General features: G+C 40.1%; 1 protein-coding gene across 1 annotated transcript in view; it reads right to left on the bottom strand.

Annotated features, from left to right (window-relative positions):
* Positions 1 to 4,297: 4,297 nt before the first annotated feature.
* Positions 4,298 to 17,474, bottom strand: part of mao (monoamine oxidase) — an 81,039-nt gene continuing 67,862 nt past the window's right edge. The window contains exons 7-15 of the mRNA XM_070975310.1: positions 13,629 to 13,778; positions 12,403 to 12,562; positions 12,201 to 12,297; positions 9,188 to 9,241; positions 9,041 to 9,098; positions 8,850 to 8,947; positions 7,301 to 7,412; positions 5,315 to 5,377; positions 4,298 to 5,219 (exon numbers count right to left, since the gene is read on the bottom strand). Of these exons, the coding sequence (XP_070831411.1) occupies positions 5,064 to 5,219; positions 5,315 to 5,377; positions 7,301 to 7,412; positions 8,850 to 8,947; positions 9,041 to 9,098; positions 9,188 to 9,241; positions 12,201 to 12,297; positions 12,403 to 12,562; positions 13,629 to 13,778 (948 nt within the window). The 3' untranslated portion in view covers positions 4,298 to 5,063. The remainder of the gene's footprint in view (positions 5,220 to 5,314; positions 5,378 to 7,300; positions 7,413 to 8,849; positions 8,948 to 9,040; positions 9,099 to 9,187; positions 9,242 to 12,200; positions 12,298 to 12,402; positions 12,563 to 13,628; positions 13,779 to 17,474) is intronic.

The raw sequence follows: 17,474 nt of genomic DNA, 5'->3' as shown, positions 1-17,474 counted from the left end.
GTGATGTCTTATCCCTGCAGAGCAGAGCAGAAATTCTGGCATGAAACCACACACACACACACACACACACACACACACACACACACACACACACACACACACACACACACACACACAAACGTACTTTTTATTATCACAGCATTACATATACATGCACCACACATGCACACGCCATGCTTTTTTGTGAAATTAATTCTCTGTGTTTGACCCATCCTCAGTCTGTTGATCCTCCGCGGCCGACCAGGAGCGATGGGCTGCCAGATGCCTGCCGACAGCGGCGACCCATCCTTTCTTTCATCACCATTGGCCAGGTGGTGATCTTCTTGCATGGTTTTAGTGGGGGTTATTTAAGGAGGAAACCCCAGGTGAACACCGGGAGAACATGCAAACTCCACACAGAAAGGCCCCCTTTTTTCCTTGAGCAGCAGGCACCAAAGGCATGGTGGAGGACACACCACCAGCGCCCACAGCGGTATTCGAACCGGGGACCTTCTAGCTGTGAGGTGACAGTGTTACTACTTGTGTCACCGTGCTACCTAAATGACATCCTAATTACAATTAGTCACTTGGCAGACGCTTTTATCCAAAGGGACATACATATGAATTCACACACTGATGGCACAGCATCAGGGGCAATTTTGTGGGGTTCAGTATCTTGCCCAAGGATACTTGGGCATGTGGACTGCCGAGGCCAAGGATTGAACCTCTGACCTCCTGGACGACTACTCTACCTCCTGAGCAACAGCCACCCTACATACAGACATGCAGAAGTGGTATTGTTGAACTTCAAACTGGTTTACTCTTTCTCTTACCCTCCTGCTGGTTTGGCTTTGGGCTTGTCTTTTAAAGAACTTAACTCATTCTTACCATTGTGTGGCCATCAACGCTGTACAGCTGACCCATAGCTCCTTGGGGGTTTTGCCAGACATTTTGATGGGCTTCAGTTGACACATGCACACACACACTATGTACAAGTGGAACTGTCTCAGTGAGCTTGGAGGGCTTTGGCTGCATCTTTCCAATATGACTCATTTCTGGAAATTTATTGGCTATCAGCGCTTTGTTCACTGCATTGCAAGTGACATAACATTGATTATACAAGCTATTAATTATTAATGATCAGCAGGAACTATATTTTCAGACATGCTAGCAGCATGGCTCAAAGGATGGCAAAGTCAGTTGGTCTGTCCCATACTCTGGTCAAGACTGATACATTTCAACAATGTAGGCCTACAGACAATCATGGTCTGCAGAGAACGAATCCTACTCAGTCTGAAGATCCCTTGAAAAATAAAATGTCTTGACAACTATTGGATGGATTACCATGAAATTTGATTCTGACAGTTATGCCCCTCTTCACATTAACTGTAGTAACTTTGGTGATTCCCTGATTGCATGACTGCATACCTGCAAAACTCATTCTCATCATCACCCTCCACTGCACTTTGTTTTGTTCTAATTAGTAAATGTTATGTTAACACACTAAACTACGATGGTAATAAACATTCTGCCTGCTTAACATCATCACTGTGAACATGATTCTAGCATTTAACTTAAAGCTCGCTGTGCCTGAGCACATACTCATGACTGCTAGCATGACTGTAGACTTCACATCAATCACATACATATATAATAAAATCTCACTTGTGACTAACAACTAATGCTTTCTGTGTGCACCATCCTCATACAAATAAATGATGTAACACACATCTCTTAATACTCACAACATGATATGGGTTTCCAAAGGTCTTTACTCTGACATCATTCTACAGCTAGTTAGTATATTTACTTTGCCACAGTTACTTAAGATAAGGCCACGCTTGTGGTCATTTTGACAGTAAAAATATTTAAAAGCTGCCTCATAACCATTTGTAATTTTATTTATGCGTTTTTCTTCCTCCTAAATACAAACTTGTAGTCATGTGTTTTTTTGCCTTGTCATATTTTATATTTTTATAGTTAAGCTTAACTACTCCACAATCTTTTCACAAATCCCCTGACAACTGCTGTACTACCACCTGAGGTACAAGCACTCCTTGGGTGGGAACCACTGCTTTAAGTAGACATAGTACAGAATATACAAAATGATACATAGGGACATTTTAAGACGAGTAAAAGATTTATTTCACATTTTGTCTTTTAATAATCACTAGCTTTTTTTGAGGAATCAAAGACATCAAAACATTGGTCACATGAATAATTAAGGAGGGTCAAATGCACAGAAGGACAAGAGGGATGGAGGAACAGTCAAAGGTCTCCAGAAACAATAAAAAGTGATAAGATAATGAATAACAGTCCATTATGCCTGTTGATGGTGCTAGCAGTGCAGCTTGGAAAGATGGACAGAATGCACTGACTGTGCTTGTCTACTGAAGTCAGACACATTACACTTTTAGAGATGGGTAAAAATGTGAGTGACGTCATTATCCAATCATTACTTCTAGAGTAGCCTGGGTGAGTGCAAAACCAGTACATATGCTGGGGTTAAAAGGGGGTAGGTCAAGCGAGTCAGGGCTGGAGGGTCAAAGGTCAGTGCACACACAGTGAAGCTAAGCAACTAGAGAGACATGAGGGCACCACAACAAGGGGAGACAGATAGCGAAGCACTGAAATCACAATACAAAACACACACTGACTTGGTTTCACTGGATATGAGCAGTTTGATCAACCCAACACTCTGAGCGTTCACAGCATTCACAGCTGATACTATGTTTATACACCCAGCTTTACCTGAGTCCAGTCTGTCCTGCATTTATAACTCAGGTAATACAGAGAATGTTTACATAAGGTTTAAGACATGCTAAGAGGGACATGGAGTTGTTTTGCTGGTCCCTGCATATTGATGATTACTGATGACACATTAAACCAATGACATGGTCCATCTAACATCTCACCTCCAGTGCAGGGAGGAGGGGAGCTGAGTAAGGACAGAGTTTCAGAGTCAAACAGGCACTTGAGAGAAATGACAAAAACATGACAACTTCCATTAAGGCACAACAGACAACTACACACATAAACACACACACCACTCTTTGGGAGAAGAACAGCTTGATTCTATCAATGGGCATAAGGAGTTGCGCACACAGTACAATGCTCTTCAAAACAGATCCACTAAGAGAAGAACTCTTTCAGATTCAGTCATGTGTTGATTTGTTTTCAACATCTATTTCCATAATCAGATTTCCCTTATGTTATGAAACAAACATGACTCCTACTCAAATGACTGCAAACACAGAAGCATAACTTATCATAGATGAAGTGCTTGCATTGTGGCCAATAAATTTGTATTTACTGCAAGCTTTCTGTTGAGTTTTTAATTGTGAAACATGAACTGATGTTTCTCCAAATGTCGGTATAATCTTTCTGGGAATGAGCATTCATTAATTCATGTGTTTTGTTTTTTAATCCACTTCCAGAAGAGGCCATTTTCTTTTTTTTCACCAAATCAAAACTTTTCCTACAAAACACAAGATGCATCTTGTGTGATTTAAACTCTAGTCTGAAGAAAATACATTCGAATGCTTTCATTACATTTACCAAAAGATGACCATACAGCAGTGTAGTAGCAATACATTACCCCAAATACAAGTATTAAATAAGGATAAGGCTCCTGATGCACTTTCTTTTTCTTTTTCTCACTGTCAACAAATCCCATGTACTGTAAACCAATACAAAACAAATCTATAGTATTTTAAGCCAGACTAAGTAAATTCCTAAACAGCTGGGCACTGTCATTTTTAGCAAACGGTACTCCAACAGTATTAATGAGTATGTTTGTTGGGGACTTTCAGCAGTGGATTAAGTGTGCTAATAGTGGTAATGTCTGGTATAAGCATGGTATTGAGGGATCAATGTAAACTACAAGGTTCTCTGTGTTGGACAAATTATTAAGTCCTTTGAGTCAAAATATGATTCTTGGCTTGATGTGTCCACATGAGCTGAAACTGTTTCAACTTAAGCAAAATATTTGAACTTCTCCTGAGGCTGTATGACTCCACTTCATAAATGCACAGAGAAAAGAGGAAAAGGAGAGAGCTGGAGTTCCTGCTGAGGTCTGAGATCAGGGAGTGGGCTTTCAAAAAAGCTCATAAATACAAAAAAAAAATGCATTAATACAGCCGAAGTGACACTTACCTGTCACTTTGCTGCTGGGGGTGAATAAACACAAAATGGACAAAAATTGTGCTTTGCGTTGAGTCTGAATACATTTGTTGACAATAAGAAAAACAACTTCACAAGCCTTGTCCTTAAACCTCCTCTGTGATTTTGTGGGCAATGGCACGACTGTTCTCTTCTAGTTTTCTGGATCTCAACAGCTACAGCTGCTGAACCAGAATAAATCAGCACCTAAAATCAGCAGAGGTAATTAGACACACACACACACACACACACACACACACACACACACACACACACACACACACACACACACACACACACACACACACACACACTTGTACTCACAACTAAATGCCTTACCCTGACCTTTACCTACACCTAATTCTAACCTCACCCTGAAAACCAAGTCCCTCAAACAGCCCCTTGAAGCTGTGAGGAAATGTCCTCACTTTCCAAAAATGTCCTCACTGCGTCTTGTTCCGGTCCTTCTGATAGCAAGTACAACTACACACATGCATAAATGTGCAACTGACAAACTCACTCTCACAGATGCATGCTCACCAAGCATGTGCGCATGTAAACAACAAAGCTCATACACACAAAAGCATGATCTCATGTAATCAAGAATGTGAATGTCATTGGCATATATGGAATATCAATAGCGATAGATAGATCAATTTTTTCCTTTAAAGAATTGATTCTATTCTTCTCTTTTTTCCATCACTGGTTTCACATTCTGAATTTCAGATTGATTGTAGATTTAAACTGAAGTTGATGGTGACTGTCTTATAGCAGGGTGCTTCTCAAAAACATTCTATACCCTATAGAGTTCATTACATTGTGGTTTGGGCCACAAAGTAGTGCACTACAAGAATAACAGTACAGTGTGTATTGAGATGTGCTCCCTTTAGATGCAGAGGAGTGAGATGACACGTGTGGGCAGTTTAACTCCGGGACAGGAGGCCCTTCTTGTAGGCCATCAGGCCAGCTGCAGTGGCAACAGACAGGATGGTCGAGACTCCCACAAACCTCAGGAGACCACCGACTGAAGGCATATTCCTCTCCCAGAAGGTGGTGACAAATGGGAGTGCTGGGATATCCTATTGGAAGGACAGAAGGAAGAGGTGGGTTTAAGTTACATTTATTTGTGTTGCGTTTAAATTAGTTAAAACATATTCAGAAAGATCTCCCTCACCACACACTCAGGCTCTGTCTGCCATATCTGACTTTGGTGGATTTTACCCAAAGCACACATGACCTGCAACAGAACACAGTAGTTGTTCACTCAGTGCACCCACATAAAGATTCAAACCATTTATTTCAACATGATATCCATTTTAGTTTGGCAGTGTGACCATGCTAATGTGTTTCCCTGGAGCAAATCTGAAGACCCTTAGCTGACAAACCACTTGAAACCACATGTATTGCTGATGCTGGAGAAGGTTGGGGAGGATCACTAAGGACCAAAATGGCCTCTGTGCCTGGCCTAAACTACAGCAGTGTTACCTGTACAGACAGTGTTATTAATACTGTTTGGACATATTAAATGACATTGTATTACTAAATTCAAAACATTAATCTAAGCTACTGCAAAAAGAAAAGAGGTATTTTGTCTTTGATTAAGGGAATTGCTGCATTAAAACCAATCATCACAACAAAACATTCCACCCAGGTCAAGATGTAGTAAACTTTAGTGCAGTGATTCTCAAATGGTGGGTCGTGACCCAAAAGTGGGTGGCGGGCCTTTGCCTGGGCAAAAAATAAAAAATTTTAAGAAAAAAAAAATCATGTGCTTTTATTTTGAAGGGGATTTTTTTTGCAGCTTGTCATTAAGGGGTGATGGTGGGTCCCGTAGCCAGACCAGTCGAGAACCACTGGTCAAGAGCAGTGATTCTCAACTGGTGGTCGTGACTGACCTGTTTTCAGGGTCGTGGGCAGTGATATAGTGCATGACATGACCCATCTTACTCTGCCTCTCATTGGCTACTCGTCATTGTTGTCTTATATCAGGGTAAGCCAATCAGAGGCAGAGTAGGGCAGGTCATATGTTGCTAATACCATCCAAGGAAAATAAATGCCGCCTGTGATCTGCTCGTCCTGTTGGATAACAAAGTCAATAATTAAATTAATGACTGAAAGAAGGAAATGAAGGAAACAAGAAGCAAACAACTCGAACAACAATCTGCTTTCAGCTATTAGCCAGCAGCTCAGCTAACAACAGGTCAGTTCCTGCTCCCGCTCATGGAGCTGTTGCTGCTGCTCTGTTCTTCTGTGGCTAATGTTAATTTCATTATGATCGTTACTCCCTGAAGTCAAGCAGCAGAAGTTAAGTGACAATGTGCAAATACAACTGGTAGTGATGTGTTGGTTGCGAACGAAACAGCTCTTAGAGCTGCTTCTTTGAAGTGAACGATCAGAGCTGGCTCCTGTTGGAGCCGCTTTGTTTTTTTCCTCTATTTTTTTTCTGTTCAAGCCACATGTGACTGGTCAACTACATGATGTGTAATGGCTTCTCTGTGTCCGCACTGAGCTGGGGGGGGGCCACTACAGAGACAATTGTAGGCAATTTTGGTTGTCACGTCTTGTCATTAAGAGGTGATGATGGGTCCCGAAGCCAGACCAGTTGAGAACCACTGCTTTAGTGTATTAGAGATATAATTTAAGTATAGGAAAGTCATTACCCTTTTACTTGTGCTTAATTTAAAATATGTTTGACATATACTTTTAAAAAGTGTACTTCTAAATAGATGTCATTAAGTTCTACTTAAATGTAGTAAAAATGAATACTAATATAAAGTATTTATAAAAAGTTTATTGAGTTTACTTTAAGTGTACCTTAATGTATTACATTACAACAAATACTTTTAATAGTAATAACATGTACTTAAAGTATACTTATTTTCAAGTCTTTTGTAATACACTATCAGTATGCATCATTAAAGTGTACTACATTTCACTTAATTTTAAGTATATTTAAGTATATTTCCAACACATTGGTGATATAATACAATTGTAGTGCAAGTGTGTTTTGAATGCTTATGAATCATGATTTTCAATGGTGTACTTTAGTACTTAAAATTTGTAAAACGATGCGCCAATTTAGTATAGTATTTACAGTTAAACATAATTTTTCACCTGAGGAGATTTTACTTTAAATGAATGAGGTTGGCTGTGTTCTGACCTCTCTGGCTGCTCTCTCTCCAGCCTGTACTGCCCCCTCCATGTAGCCACTCCATTCTGTGGCCGTCTCTGTGCCGGCAAAGTACAACCTGCCTACCGGTTCCCTCAGTACCCTAGGGACAGGAAAAGACAGAACATGAGAGGCTGTAGAGTTTCAGTTGATTTTTAATGTAGAGATGTGCATCTCCCCGCCTTTTTCCCCTTTTGTGCTCCTATGTTTTCCACTCCATTTGTCTCCCACCTGTCATGTCAGAGTCTGCGTCACTGCAGGGCATGGCCAACCCCCCCCCCCCGGGCACAGCTGGGCTCAGTCAAGCAATCAAGACTCTGCCTACAAAGTTTTTCAGCACCAGGGTTTCAGCCAGTATGTGGAATTGTCTGCCTTGCTGCATGGTAACAACCAAACCAGAGAAGTACCCTTTTCAGTATTTTGCCTTGTCTGCTACCTGCCTTCCTGACCTGCTTTTGTGCTCAGGTGCCTATTCCTCAGCCGTTGTCGTCCATGCCCTGTCTCTCTCAGACTCAGCAACGTTGGGCTCGTCGTCCGGACTCGTCGCTTACATAATCACTCTACATTGATTAAATTGTTAACTTTCTTAAATTGAATTAACTTTCATCTGCCTCCTGTCTCCTCTGTTTGAGGCCGGTATTTTGGGTTCTGTAACCTCTGGTAAAACATAACATCTAAAGTTTAAAGGTGGCCTTGTAATTGAATATGCAGCCATTAGTCTCTAGTATTATGGATGTTTGCCATAAACCAGCTACACAGGATCTGTCAGAATTAGAATCGACTTTATTGGCTAAGTCTGTGTGCACATACAAGGAAATTGACTCTGCTTTAAACATTGCACTCAATGTACTTGCATAGGAAAAAAGACATGCAGCTCAACAAGAACAAAAAGACTGTGTGTGTGTGTGTGTGTGTGTGTGTGTGTGTGTGTGTGTGTGTGTGTGTGTGTGTGTGTGTGTATGTGTGTGTGTGTGTGTGTGTTATTGACATTGTGGAGACATAAATCTGTTTACACAGTCACATTATGGGGGTCTCGCCTTCCCTAAGTCTCCAGGAAATAAACTCTGTCTGTGTGTGTGTGTGTGTGTGTGTGTGTGTGTGTGTGTGTGTGTGTGTGTGTGTGTGTGTGTGTGTGTGTGTGTGTGAGTCATGGCAGATGAGGCCATGCTGAGAGCTGCATGACTGAGTCAACGTCTCACCTGTTATAATTGCCTTCACAGCAGAGGTCGACTATCTTCTGGACATCGTTGGTATACATGTATCTGGTGACTACACTATGACTGACCTTAAAAAATCCCTGAACTTAATGGTTAGTTATGATTGGCAGACTCATCAAAACAGCACTTGACAGCTGGTTAAGTTTTATTCCACATCAGATGAAACAGATAGCCTGGTTGTGTGGTCTCTTTACTCTGGAGTGTCAAATAATGTAGAAAACCACTGTAAATACGTATTTGGGCCCTGTAGACAACTGTAATGTAATTGTACTTGGTCGACTCAAATAACACATTTTAAAATGTGTGTGTAACTTGTGACTTACTTGCCAAACTGGGTAAGGATTCCTGGGGGGAAGTAGGCTGTGTAGCAGCCCCCAGAGTACTCCTCTTCACACCAGTTCTTCTCCTCATAGTGCACCGGCTGACAGACACAATTGAACACATGGATGGCTTAACAAGTGATGAAATTCCACTGTAGCAGTGCGACTATGTGTTAGTCTGTATCCAAACTCACATGCAGGGCCTCGTCTGAGCCCAGCACTCTGGAGTAGATCTCACAGATCCTCTTCAACCTAAACACAAGATAGCAGTTTGGATTAAACCGATCTTGCATCTTGTGAGAGTGTATTCATCTAACATATTGTCTCCACCGCGCACCAACCTCTCCTCTTTAGTCAGCCCTGACAGCTTTCTGCAATTGCGGGCAAGGATGAATCTGGAGGAGGGGGAAGAGATAAATGTCATCCAATGACTACAAAATATGTCACTACACCAGTGAACAAGCAGTTCCAGTTGCATGTTGTGTACACTACAGGGCCAGACTTCTTTGTGGACTTTAAGTCTGTTTTTTTGGTTCCTAAGGTCATTGGAAAATATAAAGGGCTGGATAGACACCAGAGGATCTGCAGTGTTTGTAGTGACAATCGGTTGTTACATGAGAATCAGATTTGTTTTAAATATGCATGCAACCATGATGAATTATAGAGGAATATATTTGCCTACTTATTACTTAACCTACCCCTCTATGTTTAAATTAATTTTGTTAATTTAAGTTTTTTGTAAACTTTGTTCCTTTTTGAAGAATAGTATTACTTTGTCCAAGCAACATTTGTTATTTGCTATTATTGTTTGTTCTCTTTGTGCTCTATACCATGTGGTCATGGTCTTGAGTCACATAAAATAAATGAAATGAAATGAAAGGAAATCTTAATGCTACACTATACTAGGGCTGAGCGATATGGCTGAAAACTCTATTGCGATATAAGTGTTTTATATCAGTCAATATCGATAATTATTGATATTTTTTATGACCTATTTAAAATAAAGACTAGGAGAAAAATACATTCAATTTAAACATTTTTATTTTAAATTGAACCTTCCTCTGATTATAATCCCCTCAGCTATCAAGGCAGAAAGGAAATGTCAACACAACCATGGAAAACACTCAAATAATAAATGTAAAAAAATGTAAAAATGTAAACAGAGAGAAACCTGAGAACTTTTTTTCTGCAGGTTTAGTGCAGGAAGTTCACTAGCTAATTCACCTTCTGCTGAATAAAATGTTTTCAGATATGTAGAAACATAGCAGAAACTGAGGTAGACTTGACATCTGTAACCTACAAACAAACAAACATTATGGACAGCACAGTAACACTGACTGAACTATAAAACCAGCCTAGACATATGAACAACTTTAGTCACTCTTCTTACCCTAAACATACATGAATTATTCAATTATATTTTTATTGCAAGTGTGTTTAAGAAAAAAAAAGTACGTGTAAGAGATGTTTATAACCTGGCTTCTCCACAGTGCTCAGTGAAGCATGTCTTTAGCTATATGATATGCCGCTGCCTCCGTTATGTCTTTGTGCCTTTTAGATGATTTGTCATCAGGCATTGATGCAGATACCTCTGCATGGTGCTCTGCTGCTTGTGCGGTGGTGCTGCAGTTGTTGGACGTTGGCGAATACGGCTGCGCTCCAAAGAGTGAGCGCGGCTAAGGTGGTTAAATAAGTTTGTGGTATTACCGGTCTTGGTGGGGACGACAGTCTTGCATAAGTTACAGACCACATTGGTCTGACGACGGTCCGACTTATAAAATCCAAAAAACTCCATACTGGCGAGCTGACTTTCCCTTTTTATCGACAATTTCTTCGCTCGCTGCAGCGCTTTCTATTTCTCATCTCACTCCTTGTGAAGCATCAAACACGTGACAACGAGATGGCGCAACCGAACTTGATACTGTTACATGATTGGCGTGTTAGCGTGTCTCTCTCACTGATTAGCAATTACTCCCTACATTGCTCGGTTACCTGAGAGCGAGTGCCTTTGTTAACGCAGCCAACCTCACTTCGCAACTTCAGGAAGAAAAAAAAATTATCGAATGTTTTATCGAACGCATTTTTTATTGATATTGATGACGTGTCTATCGCGAGACATAGCGCTATCGTTTTATCGCCCAGCCCTACACTATACAATGATATTTAAACAATAGGGTGCTGCCAACTTTGAGACAACAAGTGTTTGCTGTTACAGCAGAAAATGTCCTTTTACCATCAAATCCCATGAAATGACCCAAACAAAAATGATCTGATCATACTAACAACTACTGTATATATCCAAGGTCTGGCATGTCCAATTCCTCTGTGCCATAGAGCTCCACTGCTGAACAAAAATGATTAAAAACAGATTACCAAGCCATACTGTTACAGTGGGTGACATGTTCCTTCATTATTTTAACTAATTTTAGTCAATCCCACGTACACTGTCCTGCCATTGTACACTGAACAAAAATATAAATGCAACACTTTTGTTTTTGCTCCCATTTTTCATGAGCTCAACTCAAAGATCTAAAACATTTTCTATATACACAAAAAAACCATTTCTCTCAAATATTGTTCACAAATCTGACTAAATCTGTGTTAGTGAGCACTTCTCCTTTGTCGAGATAATCCATCCCACCTCACAGGTGTGGCATATCAAGATGCTGATTGGACAGTATGATTATTGCACAGGTGTGCCTTAGGCTGGCCACAGTAAAAGGCCAGGTGCAGTTTTGCTTTATTGGGGGGAGTCCGGGGGGGTCAGAAAACCAGTCAGTATCTGGTGTGACCACCATTTGCCTCACGCAGTGCAACACATCTCCTTCACATAGTTGATCAGGTTGTTGATTGTGGCCTGTGGAATGTTTTATTTATTTTTATTTATTGTTTATATTTTTGTTCTGTGTAAATATTCACTACCTTCAACCAAATGTCTATGAATCCCCTACTGAAAATACTCCCCAACAAATGCACTGGTTTCTCATGTTTTAGTCATGTTTGTTAAAAACTACAGTGCCTAACTGTTTACAGAAATTACTTTTTAAATGAAATTATGATTTTTAGTCATTTTTAAAGATTTGCTTCATCAGTTGGAAGCAATGGGCTTGGGGCTGCGAAGAAGAAACACAGAAAACCTTTATAAGATGAACAAACACATGGTTTTGGTCTTTTCATGGGATTAGTTGACAAACAAAAATATATGAAATAATACCAGACTTATACTTTAATGCCCATGGTTTTAGAATGACACAATCACAGGTGTGTAATGTGCAACTGTCCACACACTTTTACATGACCAGAATATCTATCCTTTGTAATTTTGCTGAGAACTAGCTGGAGCTCAGTATTCACCCCATAATGGCAGGTACAGTCCCATCAGGCTTTGTGTCATCCAGTGTCAGGCCAATGGGGGAACCCTCCTCTTCAATCACCATACTGCCACAGTAACCTGGTGACACACACCAACCAAGACAAGTGTAAAAAAAAGGAGTGTAAAGATAAAATAAAGACATATACTGCAGCATCCCCTCACTCCACTCCACATCCTGCATACCCTTTTTCCTCCAGAAGTTTTCTTTGTAATAGACCATGCACTTGATGACAGAGCCCATGGGAACGCGATGGATCAGCTGGTTCCTCAGTGGTGGAAGCTCAGGCTTGAAGTGCATCTTCAGATTCAGACCAGGAGGGGTGGCCACAATCACATATTTGGCCTAAGACAAAGACACATAAAAAAGCAAACACAAAAGGGACAGGACAGATGCGAGACAGGTGTGAGCAGCATGACATAGCACATGGCGGCAGGTTGCTAAGAAACCAGTAGATGGCAGCAAAGAACAACACTGTCTTCTGCATTTTGTGATTCAGAATGTTGGTAGAAGAGTTTTATTGTTTAGCATCTATTTCTTATCCCTAAGGACATGTTTTATGAAGGCTAAATTATGCAGTGTACAAATACTGCATGCGTTTTTTCTTTCTGTTTTTACATTTTGCCAATAATATAACAATAATAACAAATGTGGTTGCAGTGCTGGAAGAAGTACCCAGATGGTTTGCTTCAGTAAAAGTATCAATACAACAATGTAAAAATATCTGGTTACAAGTAGTCCTGCATGCAAAAATCTACTTAAGTAAAAGTACATGAGTATTATCAGGAAGAGCATCAAAATTCATTCTGCTGACAAATGACTTTCATAACTGATGTTTATATTATCATTATGATTTATGACATAAGTAGTAAGTGAATACTAATGTATCCATGTGTAAGTAGGATTTCAATTTTATGTATTTTATCTACATGCTATACATATAGGGTGGTAGTTTGGTCACAAAATAAATCTTGGCAGTTTGGAGACAATTAATGGGAGAAAAGAAAGGACCATGTTTTGCTTCACAAATCGGTTTTAATTTGTTGGACTTTTCTCTAATTTTAGCTTTCTTTGATGTACTGATATATTGGGTACTAACTACTAACAACATATGAAATGTGATAATGGACCCAAACAAGAGCTCCCAGCCAAAAACGTTGGGAATCACAGGTTAAACAATGTGTGTTTAACTACAGCTGTCAGCTGTAACTACAGATAAATATAGTGAAGAAATACAATATTTACCTCTGGAATGTAGTGGAGTAGAAGTATAAAGCGACATAAAATGGAAATGCTCAATTAAAAGACAAGCCCCTCAAAATTATGCTTTAATATAGTGCTTGAGTAAAAACTTTATTTCCACCACTGTGTGGCTGTAGCTCACTCAAAATAATTTTTATGATATACTTACTAGGTAGGTCTGTTTGTCCAATGTCTCTACCACCACCATGTCTCCGGTCTGGTCGATCCTGTAGACTGGAGACTGTAGCTTCACATGGTCTCCCAGCTCCCTGGCTATGCACTCACTGATCTGACCAGAGCCGCCAGCAAACTTTCTCTCCTGCACAGGCAGACAGAGAGATCAGGGGTCAGTCACCACCACCACAACCACAGAACACAAATGCAGCGAGACTAGAAGGGTCTAGTCAAGCTTTTTTATGCTGTACTTTCAAGACGGTCTCAATTTATTTGGCATAAAGTTGTTTCTATCCAGTCTGATCCTGCTATGAGTATGACTCTGCCAGGCTATTAAAACCTATAGTTAGGAGGCAACCTACTAAAAATCTGTTGATCTGGTGTTAAATACTGGTTATCCACAATCAACTCTCTTTCCTGCACTGCAAATTTCAACATCTTAACCCAAAGAGAAACTGTGTTTGTAAAGCTTAGGGTAGCAACTGCTGAATGATGGAGAGTACTGTGGGGGTGAAGAGAGATTAAGTGCTGCCAAAGCTCTGATACACAAAATTAAATAGACAGTGACCTTCTCCACATGGTTAGTGTCAATGTCTCTCTGGTCTCCTGATCAGAAACACATTGTGTGTATTCCACTGTGGTATTTGGATGAATTTTCCTGCCAGTCACCGGAAATTATGAGCTGAACCTAAAATTTGTCCTTTTTGATTAGGATAAGTTTATTTTTTCAGTTTCAGTATTTCTTTAAACAAAATATCAGATCATAAGTTAATTTGTACTCTATATATTGTACACATACTCATACATGCACCCATAAACAAGTATGGATGTTTTAAATGAGAAGGTCTGGCAAATGATAAATGACAACAGAGCTGGCCACAACATCATCTGTTTACCTAAACACAATCCCATTCCTCAGTGGCTATGGCAACAAGGCCACTTGGCTTTAGTATGGCGGCAGAATGTGCTCCCCCAGCACTACATGAAAAACAGCTTTTGTCAGGCTCAAAATTATCCTATGCTGATCAGGAGCAAATTAAGGTAAGAGTATTAGGGCTGATTTAGGAGGTTATGGGATCTCTCACTGATGCTTAACCTCCTGTTTTGCATGAGTGAATGAATCTCTGCATGCTACAGTGAGCTTTAGTCCCACATCACTTCTTGGCAAGCCTCTTCTGCACTAGCCTCGGTCCCTCAGGTTGCTTTTTTGAGATTAACTGAACCATGACATTGTAGTATTCTGTCATTTTTTAATTTGGTTTCTTCAAAAGCTGTATCTCATATTAATCTCTGATATAGATACAATTGCAAAACTAGATGTGTGGCTAGACTTTGCCTCTATAAACAGGCAAGAAATCCCAAATGTAGTGGTACAAGTACTGTATACACACTAGGGGTGGGGGATCTGACCTAAAATTTATATCACAGTATTCTTTTTGTTTTTTACAGCCAAGGTATTCTGGAAAAAAAAAAAAAAGACTGGATGTTTTTATTGGTTCCAAATGGGAATGAAAATAACATATAGGCCTACATCCACACAGAAGAAGTAGCCTGCCCCATTATTTAGGTTAATTAGTAAATGTAATGTGATTAATTTTCAAAGTTAAACAAGGGGTGGGGTTAGGCATCTCAACAGCATTTATTTGGCAGAAAACCCAAATTATATTATATAACTACACAGGGATGGACGGGATCCCAGTTTTGTCACCGTCACCAGAGACACATCATGCCACAACATGGAGTTTCCACTTCTGTCATTACCCTGATGAAAATTTCAGCATATTAAAAATAATATGCTTTATTGTGGCTGTGATAACATGCAGGTAGAGGTCTACACCCATACTCATAGAACTGGAGTTACATCCAGTAACTACTATTTTCCTCACTTTAACTCTAACTTCTGTAAAATGAAGATGTAAAGGTAATATTGTGACCAACGCAGGCTTATTTCACAGTTGATGGGTGCAAGAACACAAAGTATTCATCTACTCTCACCATCTGAGGGAGTGAAGATCCAGTGAATTGAACTGATGTAAATGTCCCCACAGCCACTGGATAACTCTTAGGATTCAAACAGGCTTCAGACTGTTTTGAGGCCAATACAAAGGAGGATTGCTGGTTAGCCTGTTGAATTAATGTTAGCATGCTAAGGTGGCTAGCAGCATCTATTCTAGGCCTAAATGGTGGAGCAATGCAGTCAAGAGAAACTGTGTGAACATTAAACCTCATTTGAAGCCTATTAAATAACCACAGTAGTACCTTGGATTACAATTACAATTACAATTGTAAATGACACAAATTGTAAATGTGTCATTTGGCAAATGCTTTAATCCAAAGTGACGTACATATCAGATTTTCATACATCACAAGCAAGGTTCTAGACGGGAGAGAACAACAAGAGTAAGTGCCAGAATGCAACTTTCTGGTCCAATTCTGGACATAGGTGCTATGAGGCAGTGCTATGAAGTAATGCATAGAGTGCACAGAGTGAGCAGAGAGGGTTTTTTTGTTTGTTTTTTAAGAAAGAAGGTGATCAAGAGCTTGGTCTTTAGTGTTTTCCTTAAGATCAAGAGGGACTCTGCAGAACGAATGGAGTTTGGTAACTCAGTGATTTTCAAAGTGGGGGCCGCCAGGGGGCGCTAGGGGGGGCCTCAGAAAACCGGAGGCAAGGTAAGAAAAAAAGCAAAACATGTTAGTTAATAATATTCTTATGCTAAAAACATGTAATAATTATTGAATAGTGAACACACACACAATTGAGAGAGGTTTGACTTCTTCTGTTCTGTTCTTGTCTGTCAACAGTTTGTTGAAAAGTTCATTATTCAGTGGGAATATAATACATTGTTGAAAACATTTTGTTAATATTCTTATGCTAAACAAATGTAATAATTATTGAATAATGAATAAAAGTAAGAAAATCATTCTAAAAGTTGATGTGTCTTTACATATTTTGTAGCATTGTCGGTGGGTTTGCAAAGGGGGTCCCTGGCCAGAAGCTAATGCTGTTTGGGGGGCCATAGTATGGAAAAGTTTGGGAACCCCTGTGGTAACTCGTTCCACCACGAGGAACCACTGAAGAAAAGTGTCTAGCTAGAGACTTGGGCCTTTTTGAGCTGGCAACACCAGGCACCTTTCCTGGGCAGAGCGTAGTGAGCGGGAGGGAGCATAAACCTGAATGAAGGAGTTCAGGTAGGTCAGAGCGGTTTTGATGGCAATTTTGTAGGCAAGCATCAAGGACTTACACCTGATGCAGGCAGCAATTGGGAGCAAGTAGAAGGATATGAACACTGGAGTGACATGCGCTCGTATGGGCTGGTTAAACACCAGGCGAGCCGCCACAATCATCTGCAAGGGTTTTAACAAGCATGCTGGGAGCCCTGCCAGTAAGGAATTACAATAGTTGAGGTGTGATAATACCAGCGCTTGTACTTGGGTGCGGGAAACAGTTTTTTCATGTACAGTAGGTTTTTGGGTTGTCTCACACAGCCAGACCTAATGTTATCTCCACACTTTAAGATAAGATAAGATAGGACTTTGTTGATCCCACACTGGGGGATCAATAAAGTTATACTGCAAAACAAGCTCAGCTGGTTTTCTTTTTAAAGGAAGGCCCTCTCTGCTCTGAAAGGCTAAAGTGAAGAGATAAGATTTTAGATTTCTTTTGAAAATATTCAGTGAGCTGGGTTCCCTGATATCTCATAAACACATCAATTTTCAAATCTTTTTTTCTTTCCTAAGATGGTAAATGGACTGTATTTATATAGTGCATTTCTAGTCTGATGACCACTCAAAACACTTTTACAACACAAGTCTGCATTCACACATTCACACACACATTTGT

The sequence above is a fragment of the Chaetodon trifascialis genome, chromosome 12 (assembly GCF_039877785.1).
Source record: "Chaetodon trifascialis isolate fChaTrf1 chromosome 12, fChaTrf1.hap1, whole genome shotgun sequence".
NCBI lineage: Eukaryota > Metazoa > Chordata > Actinopteri > Chaetodontiformes > Chaetodontidae > Chaetodon > Chaetodon trifascialis.
Note: the sequence above shows the minus strand (reverse complement) of the source record. Positions and strands in the feature narration are given on the sequence as shown.